The sequence below is a fragment of the Lepidochelys olivacea genome (assembly GCF_965140295.1).
Source record: "Lepidochelys olivacea isolate rLepOli2 genome assembly, chromosome: 8".
Taxonomy (NCBI): domain Eukaryota; kingdom Metazoa; phylum Chordata; order Testudines; family Cheloniidae; genus Lepidochelys; species Lepidochelys olivacea.
In genome coordinates this window covers 53019373-53043676 of record NC_140418.1, presented here as the reverse complement: position 1 = coordinate 53043676, position 24304 = coordinate 53019373, and the positions used below count along the sequence as shown (strand labels likewise).

General features: G+C 40.5%; 1 protein-coding gene across 2 annotated transcripts in view; it reads left to right on the top strand.

Moving 5' to 3' along the window:
- Positions 1-24304, top strand: part of ACBD6 (acyl-CoA binding domain containing 6) — a 140716-nt gene that overhangs the window by 66478 nt on the left and 49934 nt on the right. Inside the window, exons 5-7 of one of the 2 annotated variants that reach the window (XM_084637765.1) lie at positions 3692-3797; positions 14824-14916; positions 16294-16383. In XM_084637765.1, the coding sequence (XP_084493891.1) occupies positions 3692-3797; positions 14824-14916; positions 16294-16383 (289 nt within the window). The remainder of the gene's footprint in view (positions 1-3691; positions 3798-14823; positions 14917-16293; positions 16384-24304) is intronic. The other variant, XM_084637766.1, reaches the window with a different exon arrangement.

Below are 24304 nucleotides of genomic sequence, written 5' to 3'. Positions count from 1 at the left end.
AGCGGTGTACGGTTTACGATGGCTTTCAGGCCTTCTGTATGAGTTGCAGGACAGCAGAGTTTTGCAGACCTACTGCACTGTCTGCTGCAGGAAAGCAGGAGAACAGATTGGCAGCGAAAGCAGTGGTGTACGGTTGACGATGGCAGAAAAAACGCGCGAAACGATTGTCTGCCAGAGCTTGCATGGAGGGAGGGGCGACTGACGACATGCACCCAGAAATACCCACGAGACTGTTTTTGCCCTATCATGCACTGGGAGCTTAACCCAGAATTCCAATAGGTGATGGAGACTGTGGGAACTCTGGGATAGCTTCCCACAGTGCACTGCTCTGAGAGTCGATACTGGCCTCGGTACTGTGGATGCACTCTGCTGACTTTACACGCTTAGTGGGGACACACATGACCGACTGTATAAAATCTTTTCCGAAAAATCGACTTATATAAATTCGATATAATTTCGTACTGTAGATGTACCCAAAGTTGCATCCATGCTAAGAGGTTTATATGGGTATAACAGTACTTATATTGGTAAAGCTTATGCCTTTTGGGAATCAGCATAAGCTGTACTGGTATGACTGTATCCACGCTAGAGCTTATACTAGTGACAATCCTCAATGACACAGCTATATCCGTATAACTTTTCTAGTGTAGATCTGACCTCTTGTATAAAAAATAATTTACTTGGATTTCTTTTCTGTGAACCAAAGAGAAAATCTACTGATAGAGCCAAAATGTTAAACATTAATGGTGTCTTTCTCTTAATCAAGTGAAAATATAAAAAGTGTATAGCTGCTATTCAGCTATCAATAGGAATGTTTTAGAACCTGAGCTCTTAATGATTGGATCTATTGAAGCCATGGTTGTTGCTTGGGAGTTTGTGTTTAGCATACAGACTAGAACTCTGAAGACTGTTCATTTGAGACCTGATCAGAAGTCAGAGGAGTATCTTTTAGCATTCCCAAATACCAGTCCTATAGCTGAACTATCAGACCTTGAACCTTTCTAGTCAACAATTGTGTGCTGTGCATCCAAGATAGAGGAAAGGATTCTTTGCATGCAAAGCAGAGGAGTGAGATACCAAAGAGGCAATGTTCAAAGTGAGCTGGAGGTCAGAGGAAGTGAGTCCTGGCACTTTTTCTACAGCAGGAGCTCAGGATCACCACTTTCTTTTTTTAACTGGTTCATTGACACGGAGGGAGCAAAAAGTAATTGTGAGGTGAGGAACAAAGCATAATTCACAACAAAGTACAAAAAGACAAAAGAGTAAAGTAAAAATTGCCCTCTGATTCCACCTCGGCGAGAAGTGAGCGCTCCTGGTACTCCACCTCGGCGAGAAGTGAGCGCTCCTGGTACTTTGCCTCGGCGAGAGGTGTTGCATTACTGTGCTCTGATCAGCCTCCGGAAACATCACATCCCCTTAAGTCAAGTGACCACTCTTCTTGTTGCTTTGGAATCACTGCAGGAATGCGGATATGTCCTTTGAAAGCTCCGTTTCTGACAGCGGCATGCTTATCTGCTCCAAGACAAAGCAACCATTACTGTGGAATGCTGTGTGTGTGTGTGAGAGAGAGAGAGAGAGAGACGAGGGGGAGAGAGGGTCTGCTGCTGTCTGAACTTACAAGACAGCATGCTGACATGCTCTCAGCCCCCCCAAAACCCACTCTCTCTCCTCCCACATACACACAACACACTCCCTGTCACACTCCACCCCACCCTCCCACCCCCATTTGAAAAGCATGTTGCAGCTACTTGCATGCTGGGATAGCTACCACAGTGCACTGCTCTCTGTGGCCGTTGCAAGAGCTGCTAATGTGGCCACGTCAGTGCGCTTGAAGCGGTCAGTGTGGACAGATTGCAGCGCTTTCCCTACTGCACTCTACAAAGGCTGGTTTAACTCAAAGCGCTCTACATCTGCAAGTGTAGCCATGCCCCTAGTGTGGACACAGTCTATTGCTATAAAAATGCTTATTCCAGTATAAGCTTACTCTCCTTTCCATACTGGCATAACTGCATCCACACTAGGGGCTTGTGCTGGTATAGATAAAGTGGTACAACTTTTGTGTGTAGACAAGGCCTTTGTGAGATCCTTGGAGTGTCACCAGGGCTCTGACTACCGGTATTTCTTTTGTGAGTCTATGAATGATTGCTATGATTTACACTGCTCTGTATTGGCAAGATTGACACAAAGCTCGACTGTTCTCAGATCAGTGGCCCAAGTTGAAACTAGCTGATGCCCAGCTTCTGTGACAGAAAGCAGATGCACATTCACTCAGGCCTGTTCACGTGCAGGGGAATCTACAAGTTAAGGTGCTGCAGGTATCTGAGGTATAAATAGATCTTTAAATGATAGGAGTGATACAACACATTAAGCCTTCTGTTCTTACCAGCCAATATGAAACAGTATGGTTAACAGAGTTAACGACATTTTACAGCCCCTTATGGCAGCATGGAAGAGCTTTATCATGTCCTGCAGAGAGGTGTGCATGATGGGGGATGACAAATGGGCCTTCACCATGCATTAGACTTAAGGTGATAAATCTTCATAGTCATGGCTTGGGATTACCTGGGCAACTCCCATTGTACGTCAGTGGGATTTTCAGGGTGAAATATGAAATCTTTGCATATCACTTTGAAACGTTACCCCAAAGAATGTTTGACCACAACTTTAAATAATGTTTCAGCAAAGCTGTCCAAGGAATGGTCTCATTTTGGGTCACAAAGTCAGTCCCTATTTCTAGAGCACTGCATGGGTATAAAATTTGTATCTGCATCCGATCTGCAAAAATGGTCCATGGATGCAAATATCTGCAGATCTATAGTGGATATCCGGAGACTTTCAGGGCTCTGCCTATTCTGCATGGCAGAGACAGTGTATCTGATTTCTTGGAAGAGTGAGGGGTCTTGGTTTCTTTTTTGAACATCGTCTTCTATTTGACACATACACAGATGTTGCTTGGAGTCAGGGGGATCCAGGCCATCTTCTACTTAGTGGTGTATGTTGTTGTAATGTGAAGCCTGTCAAGATTTGGGAGATGATGGAGAACCCCTAAAACAATTTTAAAATGTCATTTTCCGTGACCCCCCCTTTCCAGTTACTGTTGGCTAAGAGATATGTGCATATGGAATGTTTTCTCTTCAGAGTTATCCAGTCTCTCCTCTTGCCAGATTTGTCACTTCCATTTTAGTGAATTATAGTGTCCCAGACACCTCAGTGAAGGAATCTGGCAGGCAGGAGGCTGATTCTAAGAAGAAAGTTTTCTCTCTCTGCCACCAGCGATGATAGGAGGAGAAGATTAGAAAAGGCATGTGACATTTATATGGGGGTTTGCCTACATCGCTGAGAAAAGAAAAGGACCATATTTCGCCTTGATGTAATCAGTAGGATTTGAAATGACTTATGCCAAGACTCGCATGGTCTTACATTCCAGATTCTTTGTGGGAGTTTATTGGATTAAGTATACATGTCTTTTTCTTTCAGCATGTTGTTCAAACTAACTTGTGTTTTCTAGAGAAGCAGGCTGAGCTATCTTATATTGACAAAACACATTAGTCGTCGTGCAAAACATTGGAAACCTGTTCCCCTGCAGTGATGCTGTTAAAATGAGTGTGTCTGCAGCACAGCTAGCATCTAATGTGTGTAGCCTTTGTTTTATCCAATAAGACCCCTTTTTTTGCTTTTGTTTCCTAATTAGGGAGGAAGACAAGAACATATTTGATTACTGCAGAGAAAACAACATTGACCATGTAACCAAAGTCATACAATCAAAAAAAGTGGACGTGAATATGAAAGATGAAGAGGTATGGTGAAAAAGTAGCCCAATGATCCTGTGCTGGTTTTGTGCTTTATTTCACCACCCCAGACCTTTTTCTAAATTCCCAATTTAGAATTGTTATAAAACAAGTGCTAAATAGTTGGCCAAACATCTACTGGTTGAGACAGCAGTGTATTCCATTTGAAAACAAATAGTAATTCCATTCCAGTTTCAGCTGGGATTTTAGTAGTATCGATTTACTAACAATAATGCCATATCAGTGCCAGGATGCTTCCTTCTTCCTGTATCTTGAAAATGCCAGCTGGGACTCAAAGTAAGAGCTTAACAGAGCCATATTGGTGCCCAGTAGCCCTTTCCCCTTCAGTACAATGAGCTTGGTTGAACAAAAGTAGGAAACAATGGCTTTTTTGTTTGGAATTGGCCAGTGAGTGTTGTCTGCCAGTCCATTCAAGATAAACTAGTCTGGGCATGTGTGATTCCATCCAGAGCTACACAGCCTTAGACCAGAAAGGCTAAAGAGTACTTAATATTGGAACTTGTCATTGTCTCTCCTCGATTAGCCAGACAGAAGGCGAAAGTATAATTCTAGATTTGTCAGCTTGACTAAAAGTGTGACCACCATCCAGTGCTTTTCCTGTTTGTAAGCCCTTGAAGAAAGAATCAGAGTCAAAGCAATGTCACTAGGTCCCACAGCTGGGAAAGAACTAACATGACCTTGACTAGTAATTTGACAACAGCATCAAGAAGGAAATGAGTATCTATATTATGAATTGGTCTTATTTTTCCATACAGATATTTATTGTAAAAGAAAACACTTGAATGGACACATACACTTCTGTTGTTCAATCAGTCTGTAACTAATGATCTCCCATCTTTATCACATTGGTTTGAACCCTTATACGCTGCCACCTAGCCCTGCTCCATAATACATACAGCTACCTTTACCCGCTGCTTCCCAGTGCGTTGTGTTTTGGCGAACAGATGAAGTGCTTACACATTCATAGACTGAGACGCCACAAATTCAGTTGGGTTCTCCTGTAGCTCTAAGCAGATTTCTGCCCTCTGAGCCATGACAGCCCCGGCTGGGGCTCTGAATGCTGATGGTAGGGCCTTTTATTATTAATCAGGAATTGATGTGAATTAATTTTTAGGGGGAAAGGAAGGGAGGGTAAAATCAGGGTTGGAATTTCACATCATAGATTAAATGAACTGAGACTGTTTGCCACGCAGAAGCACTATAACAACAGCACCACGGAGCTCCATCAATCCTGCTAGTGACTACAAGTTACAAAGTTAAACAGCCAGTGTACGTTGCAAGCCCAGAAATAACAGAGCTGCTCTCACTAACTGCAGTGTAGTTTAGTAATAAAAAAATCGCTTTTGAGATCTTGTAGTATGAGCAGTCAGTGTATTGCTTTATTCTGACTGAAGGGGCACTCTTTTATATTCCTCATGCTCCAGAAGCTTATAGCTCCCTGAAAGTTCCCCTTTGTGCTAAAATTTCCCATCCTTTGTTCTCAGCCAGAAGTTTGTTATTTGAAAAGATCACAATTCCTTTAAAAGTTTGGTATAATTTTCTGGGGCCATTTCCGAGTTAGCACAGTGTAAAAACTTATGGCCTGACTGTCAGCCACAAGGCTGCTGTAAGTTGTGGTGAGGGGCTCTGGGACGCCCCTACCTGCTGGAGATCAGTACTGGATTTACCATGGCGCCAGTGGCTCCATAGTGCTGGGCCCAAGCTCTGAAGGGGGCCCATAACACTCACTTCCTCCCCTCTTTGCAACCTGAGCCTCAGAGCAGCAGGGATCCAGCATGGGAGCTGAGAACCCACAGCACCCTGGGACCTGTAGTTCCTTGGCCAGCTTCCTGCCTACAGAGCCAGCCCTGGAGCAGGGAAGGAACTACATTTCCCAGCATTCCCTTGGTAGTTATCAACAGGAAAGGGTGGGGGAGGGAGTGGGGAAGCTGTGAGACCCCATGTACCGTAGCTTGCTGTGAATGGAGAGCTGGCTGCTAGAAGGGGGTGGCACTGTGAGTAGGGAACAAGTATGCCCAAGGAGTAGAAGGTTTTGACCCAGATATCTCCCTCAGAAGACTTCCCCAGACTGGCTTAGGGATGCTGGTGTGACCTTGCCTGGCAGCCCCCAAAGAGGGAACTGGGTGGACTAAATGGACAGTACACTTCTCTATCTGAAGCCTAGTAAGGGAGGTATTTGGATCCCACTAGAAGTTAAAATGATAAGTAAGAAAAGGGAGGCTCTACTAGAGGACCTGGGAAACTTTAGGTACAGTACAGGAGGATTTCCACTTCTGAGCCATGGAAGCAGAAATCGGCTTTTTCTTTCCAGATTTCTCTAATATTTAGAAAGGAAATCTAGCGCTTGCCTTCCAGATTTGAACATCCTCAAAATTCAGGAGTGTTCAAGCTCAATTTAAGCTGCTGTTACTTCATTTCTTCCCAATCAAATATCCTGATCCACTGTTGTTTGCTGTAGAAAAAGTAGGATAAAATTGAGTAACAAATGCTGATATCTTCCCAGTGCTAACTAGGGCTGGAATTGCTGTTTTCAACAGCCATTACCATTTTTTTTAGTTTTGTTTGTTTAAAAAGAAGACCGTAATATTGCTTTGGTAAATTCCCCACAGAAACGAAGAGTGGAACAAAAGAATAACAAAGACACCTCAACTTTTCCTCATTTATGTAGAACAGTCTTATAATATGGATATTATTATGGATATCCTCCAATCACACAAGCTGAAAATTGTTCCCCTTTACTGCAGTTTTGTAACCATGCGGGAACCAGTCTTGTCTGTGTTCTGTGCACATCCAAAATTCCTACAGAATTCAGAAGTGCCTTGCTTTTGTGACCATACTACCTGATATTTTCAGCCCTGGTAAGCGAAGCAGGTTTACATTTAGTAATTGGGTGGGAAGCCTCTCAGAAAAAGTTAGGTGCTGTAGGTGTTGCTTATTCACTCGGTAATGTGAGACCTTCCGGTTACAATAGTAAACCAGTGCAGCATAGAATGCACTTTGCTCCTAGAGTCTAGAATGGGGTCCTTTGCTTCTACATACAGCCCATTAAAGACAATGAAAAGACTCCCACTCACTTCAGCGGGCTTTGGACAGAACTGATTATACACAGGGTAACTCCACTGTCTTCATAGGGTCCTGGTCCCACAACGGAGGGGGGCCATGTGAGCTTGTTGCAGAGCTGCTGCTCAGGGATGGGAGTCCCCTGGAACTCCAGCCTCCAAAATCATTGAGGCTACACTTTCTGCTCGACTGTGTGCTAGCTGAGGGGTGCGTGGGAATTGGTGGCCTCTGCTGCAGGAGATGGGCATCTCAGGTACTTAAAGCTATGGCCTAGAGGAGGAAGTACCTAACTGCAGAGTCTGCAGCTGCCTAGGGTCAGCGCTGACGATTTAGAGTTCATAGTGCCGCTGTTCCAAGATTCAAGCATGCTCAGCCTTGGAATTGCCACCCCTCCTTAGACGAGTGGCTACAGCTATCTAAGGCTGGCCTCTGGCAATTGGCCCTATGGCTGTAGCCAGAGAAGCTGCAGGTGGCTCTGTGACTACTGGGGGCCATTAAGCTAGGAGCTGATAAAGAAACTGGAGTTAACCTCAAGGAACAGAGATCATCCATAGGAAAGGAATGTCAAGGGAAGCAGGGAAAAAGGAAGCAGGTCAGGTTTGCAGGGGAGAATAGCATCCCATGTAGAAGGGAAACAGGCATGGGAAGAGGTGGTGGTGACCAGGTACTAGACTAGCATGTAGATGGGAGCAGAGGGAGAAAGGCTGGTGACTTCAGGTTCCCAGGAGCTAAGTCCTCACTTTGGGGAAATGGTGTTTGCAAGTGGCTTGCTCAAATGGCAGGATGGGTGCTGAGGGAGGCATTTGTCAGAATTAATCAGATATCTGCTGGCTGTGAAACTTTATTGAGCTGAGACCAGAACCACATACAGTGATTGGTGATATAGGGTGGTACTAGAGACATGGCTATAGAAGATCTGAATGAGGAAAGAGATAAATCTGTCAGGCGTTTCCCCTGATCACTTTGAAAGGTCTGCTCACTGTGGACACTGGTAAACCCACATGAGTGTACAGCTCAATGAGAAAAACTGGGGGCTGAGGGAACTGTGTAATATGGCAATGCATATAGTCATGCAGAGGTGTGTGATCAAAATGAAAGATGTCTCTGAGATTCAGTACCGGGTATACTATGACACCAATGGCCCTGCCCACCAGGCCCACACTCAGAGCCCACAATGACTACATGGGGGCCCACAAATATGCTTGGCACCAGGGCCCACAAAAGGTTAATCAGGCCCTGCTGGAGGGCCCCAGCTTTGGCTGAAAGCCACCTTTGCCCCATCTTCAGATGAAGTGAGTATATCTCAGTTGCAGTTGAGGATGCAACCCAGAGTCGTTTTCTTCAAAGGAGATGCATCTTTCAGTGAGAGAAGAAATGTGTAGAAATTACGCAGCTCTTTGCATATGGCAGTTAGTAAGCATTATCTACTATTCATCATCAAGAGGACTTTTCAACACCGTATTATGAAATCCTTCTCTGAAGCCTTGTCTACATTAGAGAATTTCACAGAAAAATTGTACTGGTCCAAACCCCAGGATAGACAAGACTGGCAGCTTCAGGCATTTTGACCTTCTTGTTGGTTATACATACAAGTGCTTTGGCAGAGCATTATGAAGTTTGGTTAGCATCCATCTACCCCGTGATTGGTTCTAAATGGTACTATTAGTCCCCCATTTTCATGAATACCAAAATGTCACTATATTTTTAATGAGCTGAAAAAACTGCTGTTTTTTTAAAACCACATTCCTTCTCCACAAGCTGGAGACTAATTTGTTTTCTCTATCCTGCAGCTCAGCTGAAATCTTTTAGAACATAGTATCTGTTGAACCTTTGGTAGGCCAAAAGCATATGCAGACATACTCTTATAATTTTATTAATCATTTTAGTGTTATGGTGCAAATGTGTGCAGCCAAGTCCAAAAGATACATCTCTTGTGCAGCTGAACCAAGCTGACACTGTTGCTTTAAATGGATATACATTTGAAATGTTTGCAGTACTGTTGTAGTCATGTCAGTCCCAGGATTTGAGAGAGACAAGGTAGGTGGGGTAATATCTTATATTGGACCAACTTTTGTTGGTGGAAGGGACATGCTTTTGAGCTTCACAGAGCCCTTCTTCAGGTCTGGGGAAGATAACCTAGTTTCCTGGTTAACAGAACTTGGTCCAATAAAAGTTATTACCTACCTTGTATCTCTCCTAAATTTAAAATGGAAGTGTAGATATATGCAAATAAGCCCAGCTCCTAAGGAATTTACTTGTTATGGAACAGAATTTGCTTATACAGTGCATAATTTTGTAATGAATCTGTGCACATCCTTTTCTTGTATGAGTTTTTAAACAGTTCAGTTTTTTTCCACATACTTTATTAATGTTTATAATTATATCCTCTCCATTTTGTGCAAATAATTCCTACCAATTTGGAAATACAAGATAAAAATCTAGTGACATGTACATAACGTGAGAAGTCATACTTATTACAAGCAAAACGATTTCAGAATAGGGTGCTAGAAATGAATATGTTTTAAAAATCTATGCTAACCACATCTACTAGAATATACCATATAGAATTTGTCAATTTTAAATCTAATTACATACACAGTCTTCTCATGTAAAGAAAAGAATAGGTTGTTTTTTCTCAGTTCTCCAACAAGAATACTGGCTAATAGTTCAGATACAATAAACTTTAGTTTGAATTAAGCAAAGTCCTAGAGGATTATATAAAGTGTCTGATGACAATTATTATGTATAGGCTCCCATTCACTATTTCTAAATTGCCTGAAATTCAGCAGCGTAGGCTGTGTTGGTTTAAAAGATATAGGCACAGATGAAAGCAACTGGTTCCTTGTATACAGGGTTGTATGCAAAGGGAAATAATAAAGTAAAGGATAGGGTCACATTTTAGCTACTTTGTCACTTTGGAGTTCATGGCATATCCTGATAGGAAAGAGATTTTGGTGCCTTTTTAATAAGAACACATTTCCAGATTTATTTTGTTTTTGTTTTATTTTCAAAGGCATTGCAATCTTCCTAGAATGTGTCCTCAGCTTTTATTTTATTTTTGTTTTGGGAACTTGTGTCAAGGGCACCTAGAGCTTTGGGTAGAAGCATCCTTTTTTATATTATTGTAGAAATCCAAGTAAACAAATACATGTTTCCTCTGCACTGTGTTTAAGCAGGTGCAAAGCCTTTAACAAAGAGCATCTGCCTCATGCCACCGTAATCCCCTCTCCTGTATTGAGAGCAGTGTCAGTGTAGCCATGCTTCTCTGAAATTGTCCATGCAGGGTTGGAGCCTTAAATGTAAAAGGATCATGTTCCAGCTCCCAACATAAATAGCTCCATGGTATTTTTAGGAATGATGGGAAAAGAATGTCGTTTAAGAACTATTGCATCTTTCTTGACTCCCCACCCCACCCCCAAACACACACACACTCCGTTTTCAGGTTTATGAAAGCAGTTAGAGTCCAAATCAGTTTTATGCTGAGACATCCATTCAGTTTGGCTATAGTCCTCTTTCTCTCTCTGGGTTAATTGCAATGAAGACTATTCCCCTACATGCTTCTACTGGACTTGAAAAAAAATATTTGAGAGATAACCCATTCTCCCCCACTTTGTGTTTGAACAACCTGTGATTCATGGTGGAACAAAATTTATATGCTGTTGGCTTGTGAAACTGCTACAGAAGCTGGCCAAGCTGGCAATGGTAATCCAAGCGAGACATGGAAGATTTAAGAGGCAGGGTCAATACACTGGTGCTAAATTTATGCTTATTATTCAAGACTTGAGGGGCAGAGAAAACTGCATCCTCTCAAATAACTTCTGCAACAACTGTGTATCCTCTGTTGTGCTGCTACAACAAAAAAATAGGCAACTTAGATTTTGTTTGCATTTAATTAAAGAAGGACATCACTACAGCATATATTTTCACATTCTGAATTACTCATGCCAATTTAGACACATCTGTGATTAAGCATTGCCCAATAAACATTGCTACCATAATGAAGTTGTGATGGAGGGGAGGAGACTCTCCAAGAAATGCGAATGTGTATTGTCTGGAAAATCCTCTTAGCGTGCAGGGTGAACTTGTGTAATGACTCTTATAAATTAACTACTGTACAGACTAGAAGATTTTACAGATTGCATAGCCGATATCCAAGATCCACACATTGCCCAGTATTACCACTGTTTACAACTGATATGGGAAAGGATATTCCCTAATGCTTTTCCTCACCTGTTTGAGGTTTCTTTGTCTACATTTCCTGCTTGATGATTTTCTTTACTACTTAAATCCACATTAAGCAGAGCACATATTCCTTTGTTTAAGATAGTACTGTTTGCCAACTTCTGCTATGGTTTGGAACATGCATTAATAACATTGTACAGGGAAATCTTATAACTCCACATACAATGTTGCCACACATTTTATCAGGATAATGTTGACCAGCAAATTATGAGTTTTCAGATGATATTTCACAGGGCATACTTTGTGTAAAGATTATCAAAATAGTGTGTAGGGTGTGGACACAGAGGTACATTCTGTCACAATTACCCAAAGTGAAACTGGCCCAAGGCTTTAAATCCATACTCTTGCAAAAAGCACAAGATTTTTAATGATTCCAGATGATCAGTTGACTTCAGTTTCTCATCTCATCCACAAGAAAGGATCTCCAGCAGCAGCTTCTTGGGCGTTGGTTTTGTAGTCATTCAGAACTGCTGAATTTACTGGATTGCCAGGACTACTGTTGCAATGTGTTGAGTGTTTTTTTTATGGTCTCATCCAAACCCAATTCTGGCAAAGTCACGCTCTTCTTGTTTTGAAGATAAGACAGAATCACAGAACAACATGATATAGGTGCATCCGATGAAGTGAGCTGTAGCTCATGAAAGCTCGTGCTCAAATAAATTGGTTAGTCTCTAAGGTGCCACAAGTACTCCTTTTCTTTTTATGATATAGGTGCAGATCTAGAACATAAATATTGGTTTAAAGGATAGAAATAATCATATTTTTGTCCTGTAATTGCATGGTATTATCCCACTACAATTAGATAATCACAGTTATGTTATACGTAAGAAGTAGGGTTGTCGATTAATCGCAGTTAAGTCGCATGATTAACTCAAAAAAATTAATTCTGATGAAAAAAATTAATTGCAGTTTTAATCACACTGTTAAATAGTAGAATATCAATTGAAATTTATTAAATATTTTTGTACGTTTTTCTACATTTTTAAATACATTGATTTCAATTACAACATAGAATACAAAGTGTACAGTGCTCACTTAATATTATTATTTTTATTACAAATATTTGCACTGTAAAATGATAAACAAAAGAAATAGTATTTTTCAGTTTACCTCATACAAATACTGTAGTGCGATCTCTTTATCGTGAAAGTGTAACTAAAAATGTAGGGCTTTTTGTTACATAACTGAACTCAAAAACAAAACAATGTAAAACTTTAGAGCCTACAAGTCCACTCAATCCTACTTCTTGTTCAGCCAATCGCTAAGACAAGCAAGTTTGTTTACATTTACAGAAGATAATACTGCCCTCTTCTTATTTACAATGTCACCTGAAAGTGAGAACAGGCATTTGCATGGGACATTTGTAGCCAGCATTGCAAGGTATTTACATGCCAGATCTGCTAAACATTCATATGCCCCTTCATGCTTCGGCCACCATTCCAGAGGACATGCTTCTATGCTGATGACACTCGTTAAAAAAAAATGCGTTAATTACATTTGTGACTGAACTCCTTGGGGGAGAATTGTGTGTCTCCGGCTCTATTTTACCCACTTTCTGCTATATATTTCATGTTATAGCAGTCTTGGATGATGACCCAGCACATGTTGTTCATTTTAAGAACACTTTCACTGCAGATTTGACAAAATGCAAAGAAGATACCAATGTGAGATTTCTAAAGATAGCTACAGCACTCGAACCAAGATTTAAGAATCTGAAGTGCCTTCCAAAATCTGAGAGGGATGAGGTGTGGAGCATGCTTTCAAAAGTCTTAAAAGAGCAACACTCTGGAAACTACAGAACCCAAACCACCAAAAAAGAAAATCAACCTTCTGCTGGTGTCATCTGACTCAGATCATGAAAATGAACATGCGTCAGTCCGCACTGCTTTTGGATCATTATTAAGCAGAACCCGTCATCAGCATGGATGCATGTCCTCTGGAATGATGGTTGAAGCATGAACGGACGTATGAATCTTTAGCACATCTGGCATGTAAATGTAAACAAACCTGTTTGTCTGAGCGATAGGCTGAACAAGAAGTAGAACTGAGTGGACTTGCAGGCTCTAAAGTTTTACAGTGTTTTGTTTTTGAATGCAGGTATTTTTTGTACATAATTCTACCTTTGTAAGTTCAACTTTCATGCTAAAGAGATTGCATTACAGTACTTGTATTAGGTAAATTGAAATACTATTTCTTTTGTTTTTTTACAGTGCAAATATTTGTAATAAAAATAAATATAAAGTGAGCACTGTATACTTTGTATTCTGTGTTGTAATTGAAGTCAATATATTTGAAAATGTAGAAAACAACCACAAATATTTAAATAAATGGTATTCTATTATTGTTTTTACAGTGCGATTAATTGAGTGATTAATTGCGATTAATTTTTTTAGTCTCTTGACAGCCCTAATAAGAAGTATTCATGGGAACTTTGCATCTTGTAAATAAAGTGTTTCTATCTCCTAGAATAAATGTTTATAGCACAGAGAAATTTGGATTACCCGTCCAGTACAAATCCCACATCTAAAGTGTAGTGGATCAGAGATTAATTTAAGATGCTTTGTCTATCAGTATTTACTAATCTGTTAAATTCTACTCTCCTCCTTTCAGTCTTTCACTGTAATGTTGAGTGCAGGAACATTAATCATTAAATGATACTAATGTGGGTATCAATGTAATCTGTGGTTCCATAGAAAGTAATTGTGAGAGAATTCATTCTAATTCAAGGTTAATTAGTGTACCATTAAAATAATGTGTTACAAAAGTTAATTACTTGCTGGGTCAAAAAGTGTGGTAAAAAGCTGAATGCCTAATGTCTGAGATCACATTTCCCGACTCAAAATAATGTTCTAAATCTGCCACCCTACTGAAAAATATCCAACATGAAAAGTGAGAGAGATTTAGTCACTGGTGTCTTCCTATCCCCCTTCTACTAGTAAATTTTTGACACGGTGTCCATGAAATCTGGCGCATGGCTCCTATTAATAGATAAGTGAGCTGCTCACTTTGTTCCCCCCTGCAGTGTTAGAAGATATATGTCAAGGAATAGCCTGGGTTAACCGTATTTTGGTTTTGAAGCACCACAAGTGTGTTGGGTGGTACATGAGAAAAAGCAAGATGTTGTGAAAATGTCACAAGGCAGCATTATGATTTCTTGCTTTACCTCAGCATGAGTTTCAAAGATCCTTCTGCAGGCGTGTCACACGCCATATTAAATCTGGAGAAATTTATGTTAACAGGTAGTTTAAATTAACAGCTATAAAGTGTACACATTAAGCTGGAAGTACAAGTGATAGTCAGGGTAGAACAACTGCCATCTAAAAATATCATCTACTTTTTCTTTTGTTTAAATGAAGATATAAAAGATGCCAATTTATAACATCTTCTGTAGTTGATAGGAAATGTTTTAGTGCTATTCATTAAAAGGCTCTGTTATTGCTTTGGATGGATTTGGATTCTGTTCGTGTAGGTAACAAGATAACTGTTCCCAAGCTTAGTGGGAAGTGTGGCTATTGCAGTTAATAACAGATGAAACCATAGCAGAAGAACTGTGTTTTGGTATCCAAATGTGAGCATTAAAAAAGAAGAAGAAAAAAAAGAGCGCTCACAGGCTGGGCAGTCCTGTGTTGAGATGGTTCTCAGAGATGAGCCTAAACCGAGACCCCAAAATAGAATACTCCAGATTTTGCAGCTATTCCCTATCCCTCTACAGGGCAAACTAAAACTCTGTATGTGGACACCCCCAAACTTTGGTGAGGTTCAGATCCAGATCAGGACTTCATGGCACAGGCTCATCTTCGGTTGGGTAGGTTGAGATGAACAAAGGGTGATGAAATTGCTCCTAACTGATGCATGCAGCAGTGCCCTTGCTAGGGCAGAATGCTTAGACATCTGCACAGCCCAATTTTCCATCCACCTCCCTTTCAACATCTAGTGCTCTGACTGCCACTCTGGACCCCCTGCCCCTTATCCAATCCCAGCCCCCTTACCATGCTGCTCAGAGCAGCATGTCTGGCTGCTGCGCTGCGCGGCTAGAGCCAGACACGCTGCCCTGCATGAGCAGACAGCCCCGCCGCCCAGAGTGCTGCCCACGCCAGGGTCTAGCCTCCTGGGCCAGGAGCTCAGGGGCCGGGCAGGATGGTCCTGCGGGTCGGAAGTGGCCTGCAGGCTGTAGTTTGCCCATCTCTGAACTAGTCCGTCCTTTAATTGGGTGAATTAAGATGTATATCTCAGGAAGAGTTTGAATGAGATAGAAGGGGAGAAAAAGGCTTTCGTGAAGTGCTCCTTTGACTTAATTCCATCTTTTGCCCCAGACATTTGCTTCATCCCTGTTAAAACTGGCATAAAGCTGAGATTTGAGTTTAATGTGGAAAAAACATTCCATTCTCTGAACATGACAGCCTGCCCTGCCCATAGCAGCGTGTTAAGCTGCATGTCAATCAGCCCTCAGAAGAGTGCTGAGCTACTTATTTCCCATGTCCTTAACAGACAGTTGGATTTGAACATCCACTAGTGATTGCCACCCACCTTAGTGGAGGAGAAGTCATTACAAATTCTTTCTGGGGGTGTGCCCCGTGACTTCAGATGCAGAAACGTGTGAGGAAGGAAGAGCTTGGAGGATTGTAGAGTAGACAAAAGAAAATATTCAAATAAATTTTTCTCATCTGATGACACCTTGTTGCCCAGATCATAGTGACTTAGGCTGAGAGTTGCAAAGCCACCAGGGGATTTGGATACCTAGTTCCCATTACTTTTAATGGGAACTGAGGGTTCAAATGCCTTAGGCAGCTTTAAAAATCTTAGCCTTAAGAGCGTCCCTATTCCTGTTAAAGTCACTGGTGCAGAGTTAAACCCTAAAGCTGTCTAGAAGGCAGACCACATTCTGGTCTCTTGCTTTCTTCATTCTCCCTTACGTTTTTATTGACTTGAGCTGGAGTTTTGGGTGCAGAGGAGTGCAGAGTCAGGCCCTGTGTTGCCCTTCTAACAGATGGCTGATGCTCCTGACCTTGCTGTGTAAATGTACAAGTGAGAATGAATGGCACATTATAGGCCATTCTGATTGTGTTTTTTTTAATGTTCAATTTTTAGTTGTTTGTGATATCCAGGGTTCCAGTAGTAGGACTTTGAGTCTCTTTACAATAGCTTCAGCTGACTTCATTCTTTTTCTTTTGGATATTTCTAGGGCAGGGCTTTGCTCCACTGGGCATGTGACCGAGGACACAAGGAGCTGGTCTCGGTACTGCTACAGCATGCAGCCGATGTTAACAGCCAGGTAAGGAAGGGATGGAAAACTTGCTTTTTGATGGTGCATGGTGTTGTATCTTTACCAGACACTTCATACTTTGTCCCATCAGGATTCCAAAGCAAATTCTTTCAGAGTATTGAATATGGAGGAGGCCACCTAAAGCGATATATGTGAGACGAATATATCCATTAAAAACAGTTTTCCATACAACCAAATACAAAAACACAGTGAACCTTTTCAGTTGCAAGATGAAATTTCTTCCTGCAATAGTGTCTTTCACTTGCTGGTGATCAGTTCAAATCTGACTTGGGTAGGCGAGACCAGAGATATTTCCTATTACTAGACATTTGGTGGCTTGGATAGAATGACTTGGTAGTCTCTAAAAAAGAAAAGGAGTACTAGTGGCACCTTAGAGACTAACCAATTTATTTGAGCATAAGCTTTCGTGAGCTACAGCTCACTTCATAGGATGCTGTAGCTCACGAAAACTTATGCTCAAATAAATTGGTTAGTCTCTAAGGTGCCACTAGTACTCCTTTTCTTTTTGCGAATACAGTCTAACACGGCTGCTACTCTGAAACTTGGTAGTCTCTGTCCAGTTCCTTAATATCCTGTAGTTTCAGCAGAGCGTCTGAAGACTGGAGAGTGAACTAAAGAAAATTCAACTGCAGGAAGAAACCTGTTTGCCAAACGGTAGAACACAATAGAACATTCATTTATTAGAAGGTACATTTCTTAAACAAAGCATTTTAAATGGTGCTTCAGATTATGTTTTAAATTTGACATTGTTACAAGTTGGATATAACTTTATAATGTAGATTGGATTTATAATCCTGTTGTAATTAAGGGTTGAACCTTGCTAGCTGTCATCATGTTCAGAAATAATTGTCAATCATGGTTCTCCCAGAACCATGATTGACAGTTGTTTTCCAATATGGTGGTTGCTTGCATCATTTCCCTGTCTAGTCTGTGTGTGTGCGTGTGTGTATTTTGAGAACTGTGCTAGCCCAAACTGATGATCTTTCAGTATCCCAATAAGTGCTTTGGAAATACTTCACATATGTCGCAGTAGTGCAATAGGCTATCCTGTAGGTTTTTTGACTCAGCAGTAACATTGTGATGGTGGAAGTAACTAGGTTAAGCTTTAAATATGTTTAAAAATTGTTTAAAATATTGGTACAAGCCCTACTATGGACAGAGCCGTGAAAAGGGTACATATTAAGAGAACTTGCTTGGTTCCGTTGAAATCAGTGGGAAGGTTTAGGCAGGGACCTGTGATTCTTTGAGCATATGATTCCTAGGTTTCTGTTATGCAGACAATTTGAGGATTTTTTTCAAAGATCCTTTGTACACCTTTGGAAAAAAAAGGTAGATTTGCGGAGGAGGGGTCAGTAATTATACTGAATGATGCTGGAGTTATGTCCATGATTTTCCTTGGTCCAAGATAAGACTGGACACCACACCTGCTATTCTAATCATGTGAGATATGTTAGTCTGTGAATGTTTGAAAATAGCATGATTTTGAGAGTGGGAGAACTGGGATTACATGTTTGCCTTTGTATTTTACCCTGTGACCCCAGGAGATATCTGGTGCTTGGAGTTCTGGAATAACGGTCCCTGAAAATTCATCTCTTTCTGATGGTTGTATCTCACATCTCTTCGTGCACCAAGAGAGTCTTTAGCTGTAAAAGTATGACTTGGGGAGGACTTCCTTAGCTGGAGGAGAATAATCTGTATTTTCTCTGTACTATCATTTTCTATTACTTTTTTCTCCTTTTTTTTAATGTATTACACACTTTTTCTAACCAAATTATTTTTGTCCAGTAACAAAAGTTTAATAATAGCTATAGAACGAAAATCAATCTTCGATTTTTTTCCCCCCACCAACGTAATAAAGGAGACCTTTTTTTAAAGGTCTTATTTTGCACATAGATGTATTCTCAGAGAAGGCAGACAATTCTTATGTTTTTATTTTATTTTCTCTCTCTCCTCAGCCTTCTATAAACTGTGATAACATTTTCAGGATTTCATGACCCAGTGTTTACTTTTTACATGGACCTTTTCCCTAAAGGAAGTACTGTCTAAAACCCAGGATTATGGGGAATTCTTTGGTGGAGCAACCAAAGAGATAGAAAAAAAGTTATGCTTCCAAATATGTCATAAACATTGAAGCACGTGCTCCTATATATTACCAAATGCACTGTCAGTTAATGTGTGGGTTGTAAAGAATTGGGGGTTAAGTATAAGGGAATCTCTAGTGACTTGCATTAGTGGAGCTATTATTTTAAGAAGATGTGCTAACCCTGGAAGTTCACATTCCAGACTACACATAGCTGTCAGTCTGCCAGGTTCCAGCCTGGGGGACAGGCTTTGTAGCAACCTTGTACAGTACCCTACATGCCTTGAGATATCTTCCTGTTTCATTCAGACGTGCAGCAGTGTTAAATGCAGGCAGCATAAGACATAGATTTGGGAGCATGAGAGTGACAGCAACAGGGAGTAGAGGGGGAAGTTTATATGATAGATTTTTTTTTTCCTTTTTATTTTTTGTCTGCAGTGTTTTTAATATCTTTCTAGGATATTAGAAAATAATACCCCCCTCCTTAGCTGCTTCTGTGCTTTTTCATTAGGCAGGCACTGTATGTTTTTTTCCCCTCCTGTGTTTCTTATGTAGCACCAAGGTTATAGTATAGGGGTTAGAGCATGGGGGGACTGGTCGCTGGGACTCCTTAGTTTTACTGGTTCTAACATTAATTAGCTGGGTGACCTGGAGCCAGGTCTCCATTTTTCCTTTGTTTTTGTTTTCTAAATGTGAACAATAGCTATCTTTGTAAACACTTTGAGATTTCTGGGTGCTGTATAAGTGTAAATACTGTAATTGTTTTATTATTTTATTACATACACTGATGTATTTGAAGCAGGTAAGTGGGAAGAGAGTCCATGGTGCTGTTTGGTCCTGCAGTATGCACAAAGCTCCTGGAGTGCAGTAGTAGATTGACTGTCCTTTTTAAACAATGATGCTGTGGGTTTAAAGAGGCAGTTCATTGCTGTCCACTGAAAGCCTGCATCCATTGAGTTCTTTGATTGTCCATAATTAGCTTTAATAGTATGTTTGAAAAGAGGTGGTAAGTGATTGACATAGGGGAGGGGGGTGCAGAAACTCAACAGACTTCCCTGCTTTATGTTGAAAAGAGACGTTTATGTAATCAAATTACCTAAATCCTCAGAGCCAAAGGCCATTTCTAAGTGGGTGGTTGGGTGGTGTTTTGGAACTGTGCTGGAAACACCCAGAACCCAGAGATCTTTCCAAAGGCAGCTTCCCAGTGCTGAGACATTCCGTTTAGAAAAATCTGTATTTATTGAACAGTGAAGTAAAGGGGAGCCTGTTCTCAACATTGTAGTTGGCCTGTGTTATGCAGGATGTCAGCCTATCATCATAATGTCCCCTTCTTGCCTTAAAATGTATGAATGAATGAATCTGTTGATGAATGAATAAATGTTGGTGTTTTTCATCCATCTGTGAGTAAAGTGAAACATTCTATTTCTATTGAAACAGTCATGGCTTCCTTTTTGTAGGGTATTGTTGCTTGTAGAACGTGTTCTTTCTAGAACAGAGCTCTCAACATGGGGTTGCAAACAGGTTTCAAGAGATCATAACCACCTTGCTGTTCCCATATCCCTAATGGGAGAGGTGTCTTGGGGAGGTCCCAGTATGGAAAATAGAGTCCCTTGGAGTGGAAAAGTTGAGAACCACTGCTTTAGAGGATATCTTGCCTTGTCTTGTAAAAATAAGGAAAATGGAGATATTTGGAAAATGGAGATTTTGTACATATGAAGCATCTCTGCTGGAGGTCAGACCTGACTTGCCCTCTTTTACATGGGATGATGTTGTTTTAAAGCATATAGGTTTTACTCCTGTTCAGTTTCAAGAAAGGTTAGGTGAACTCTGATCTAATAATGGACCAAATGATAGAGAGCATGACAAACAGCTTTTTCATGATGGTAACATAAATGCAATAACAGCATTGGGGTTTTGCTGTTCAGCTGATATATTTCTGTACTGGGCAAACACTGGCTATATTGAGTTCTGAGAAATAGTATGTGTGTATGCTGTCACATAGAAATCAGAGGTTGTAGACTCACTTAGGTTAGTGGGAGGAAGCAAGATGAAGATCAGGCATGAATCTGTTAACACAGCAAAAATTCTGTACTTTTATCTAAAACTCCATTAGAGGATGGGTTGAATCTCATTACATGAGCTCAGGTAACGTCAGGTTGTGTAAAATTATCCCATACCAGAATCTCAGCTTTTGAGAAGCTCTGCTCCTTATAGTGTTCAGTTCTAAACTGGGTCCTAATCTGAGCTACTGACTAGGAGGCTTTATGCGCCTTTATCTGCCAGCTTTATGTCCTTCTCATTGACTTCATCATCCCATCATTTTCTCCATAGAGGTGTTTGTGTGTTGGAGCTATTAACCAATCTGTTCTCTTAGCTTTCTCTAGTCGGCAGGAAGTTAGGGGGCAGCAACACCATCCACCCATGAAAAGCCAGGACACACCAAAACAGGTTACCATACAAATCCATCATTAACTCATGTTTTTCAGGTTCTCCATTTAATTCAGTGTAAAACAGCAATACTGTGTTTTGCCACCGTGTGATAATGTGAGAGGCTGAAAGTCAGCAGCATGCCCGCATCCATTCTTGGAACACTAGAGAAGTGTTCTCATGAGGGAAGAAATACATTGGTTTCTCTGTAATGTAATAGGAAGGAGAAAGGAGGGAATCAGCTCTGTAGAATGCACCATGCAGTTGATTTTTGTTTTTTATCTAGACATTTATACCATGGAATTTGAGGCTGCATGTAGGTCTTCAGGGAAAGGTTTAATGTACTCAGAATAACCTTCTGGGTCTATCCTTTGGTGTCCAGTCCCCTTGAGCTTCCTCCTCCTCACTAGTGGAGGGGATTGCTCTTTCTCAAACCCAGGATAGTTAAGACAGAAATTGTCTTCCAGTTCTATCCCATGTTACATATGCTCAGAACTATCCAGAACATACATTCATCTGCTGAAATCTTCCATCTTTGTCCTATGCCCAAAGGTTAATTTAATTTTATGTAGAAAAGTTTGAGTAAAATTCTTTGGTTGTTTTTGAGTCTGGCCAAGTGTAAAATAAAGTCACATCTTTCCTGTTTAATAAATAAATAAAATCTGGCCACACTTTTAGGAAGGAGTACAGCAAAGCTGACTGGTTTGGAATTTGAAACTTTTATGCCTGTTTCCCTATTATGCCATAATTCTGGTAAACTTTGCAGTATTTGCATATACTTTCTCTTAGCTTTTCTTTTCTTTTTTTTTTAATTTTTGTATTATTATTATTATTATTACCATTTGAAAATTGCAGTGTTCTGAGTAAAAGATATTGGTGCCCACTTAAAGACGCACTGTCCACAAATGCACACCGCACTTTTCAAAATGTTTTGCAGACTTGAAATATTGCACCTTTAAAACTACTGAACAGATTTTCTTCACAACTGGCTTTTTGGTAGATTCAACTGAGTCCTAAAATTAAGCCATCTATAAAGAAAACCAGTTATTTTGATTTTAAAGTTAATAAACAAATTCCATTACAGATATATACTAGGTCATAAGTATGGAAATATGTACTTAACCATCATTACTAACTGACACTAGCTGACCTTGGCTTGATAGTTTTTTGTTTAGTCCAGAAACATACAGACTAGACTAGGAATTGGTTGGTCTTTGCTCACAAAAGTGCCTATTGGTTATAGAACTGGTGACTTTTTCTTTAAAACAGCAGGAAAATAAATGTAATAACCTAACCATGTGACATATGAAGGTAGCATAATTCAGTACTTAGAAATCAGGAAATGTGAAAGTTAAGGTTGAGTGCATAGCCATAACTCTGCTCTTTGCATTATGACACATTCCTTAGTTATATTGATTCTAGTTTATTTTAGGGCTTGTCTACATGAGGACATGGAGCAGAATAGCTCCACCAGTGGACACTTTGTTGAGTGCACTAATTATTCCGGAATAAAGTGACTTTTATTCCAGAACAGTGTCCACATAGGAAGCTATTCTGAAACTGCTATTGCGGTCAGATTCCCTGTGTAGTTATGCCCTAAGATACACACTTAAATCACTGGCTGTAGATAAGATTATATTACTTGAGAAACAGGATGTGATTACGATTCAAGACTGTATTGTATCTGTCTGTGCCCAATAGAGCAGAGGAAAAGTTGTGCTCAACTCTTTTTTCATTTCCGGATATTTGAGTACTTAACTGTTTAATCCTAATGTTGCGTTAACCTAACCATTTGCGTATAATAACTTGAATTGTAAATATGCCATACTTCTAGGTTGAATATACCTGGGGAATCCTCTATCATTGCCTTGTGCTCCTGTGTATAAAAGAGAATTTTTCTACATGGGATAGTTTCATTCTGTTTCTAATATTGCTCAGAATATCAGTGAAAGGTGCCCTAAGTCTTTTCTCCCTGCAGTGTCGATGTGTAGCTTGTCTTGCTAATGATGCTGTTCACAGATAGATAATAAAGATGTAAGTAAAATGTTCAGTTCTGAGAAAATCATTTGTATCCCTAGTTTTTCATTTTTGCCTTGATGGCAATATCACTGAAGGTTCAGTAGTCAGATCTCTTGTAAGAGATCACAGCTTTTGTTCTTCTTTCACGTGCTTCTCCACATCTCTACCAGAACTATGAGACTCCTCCTGTCACTGCCACCCCTTTAATTGGATAGAGGCATGGATAAAGGATGATGACAAATATTATTTCTCCTCCCTATTCGACTAGGGCCTGAGTATGCTGCTTCAGAAGTGTTTCAGGTTCTTCCCAGTTTATCATCAGGAGATCAGTACTGAGATAGAACCTAGATCTCCTCCATGGCATTTCAGAGCGCTGCCACGAGACAGCATGATTGCCTAAAATCACACTTCTTAATGTTATTTGCAGCAGGTAAAAAAATAGCCATTCCCTTTGAGTTTTGTCTGTCTTGCGGTAGGACTCAAGCATGGAAGTTTTTGCTTTAAAAGACTTCTTAGATTAGCCAGCAAGAGCAATGTGGCAAGCATCCCTCCTGCCTCTCCCTCCCAATCCCATGTTGGGGCAGTACACTTCAGACAGACCATGGGGCTTGCCTGATTAGCAAAAAGAAAAGCTTTCTAGCTACCCTGTCATAGCCCTTGCCACCTTACTTTAACAGACAGGCACTTCCTCTTTTCTATCAATTTGGATGCTAAAGTGCTTTTGAGTCAGAAGGCTTCCAGATACCAGGACACAATGTAGCTATTCCCTTGTAATACCTTCTTGCACGTCCTTATTGAAAAAACTCTTTTCAAATGGAGACAATACAAACATAATAAATGGCAGGGAAGGTTCATCTCCCTCATGACTCAATCCTTCTCAAATAACATTATTATTGACTGGCCTATTGGTTGCCAAAAAGGAAAATCAATTTTAGTAGAAGTAGTTGCCTGGCCGCAGATCATGGTACTAACCCAGCACAGACAGGTTGATTTTATCAACTATCTGAAGACTAATTTCCACTATTAGCCAGAAATGAAGTAGAAATTATGGATATGTCAAAAATCGGTTGGTATATTTTCTCTTATGTTTTCCCCTTGTATTGTATGGCTCTAAAAATGTTTTTGTGACTCTTTTTTTCACCCCACCCCCATTTTTAGATTGTACAATAGTGAGGTGCATAAACTGCTTGCAGTTCAAACCCTGTAGTGGCCCATATACTTATAGGTGGCACCAATGTAGATTTTAAAATGTAGCTGGCATTGATGCCGATGCATTTCTTCCCCTAACTCCTGCACTGACTGTAGTGTGCCTTATCTTCCCATGCACTTGAGGACATCAAGGAGGTTTTGAGGAGATTGGTTTGTACACCTCAAACCTTCAGG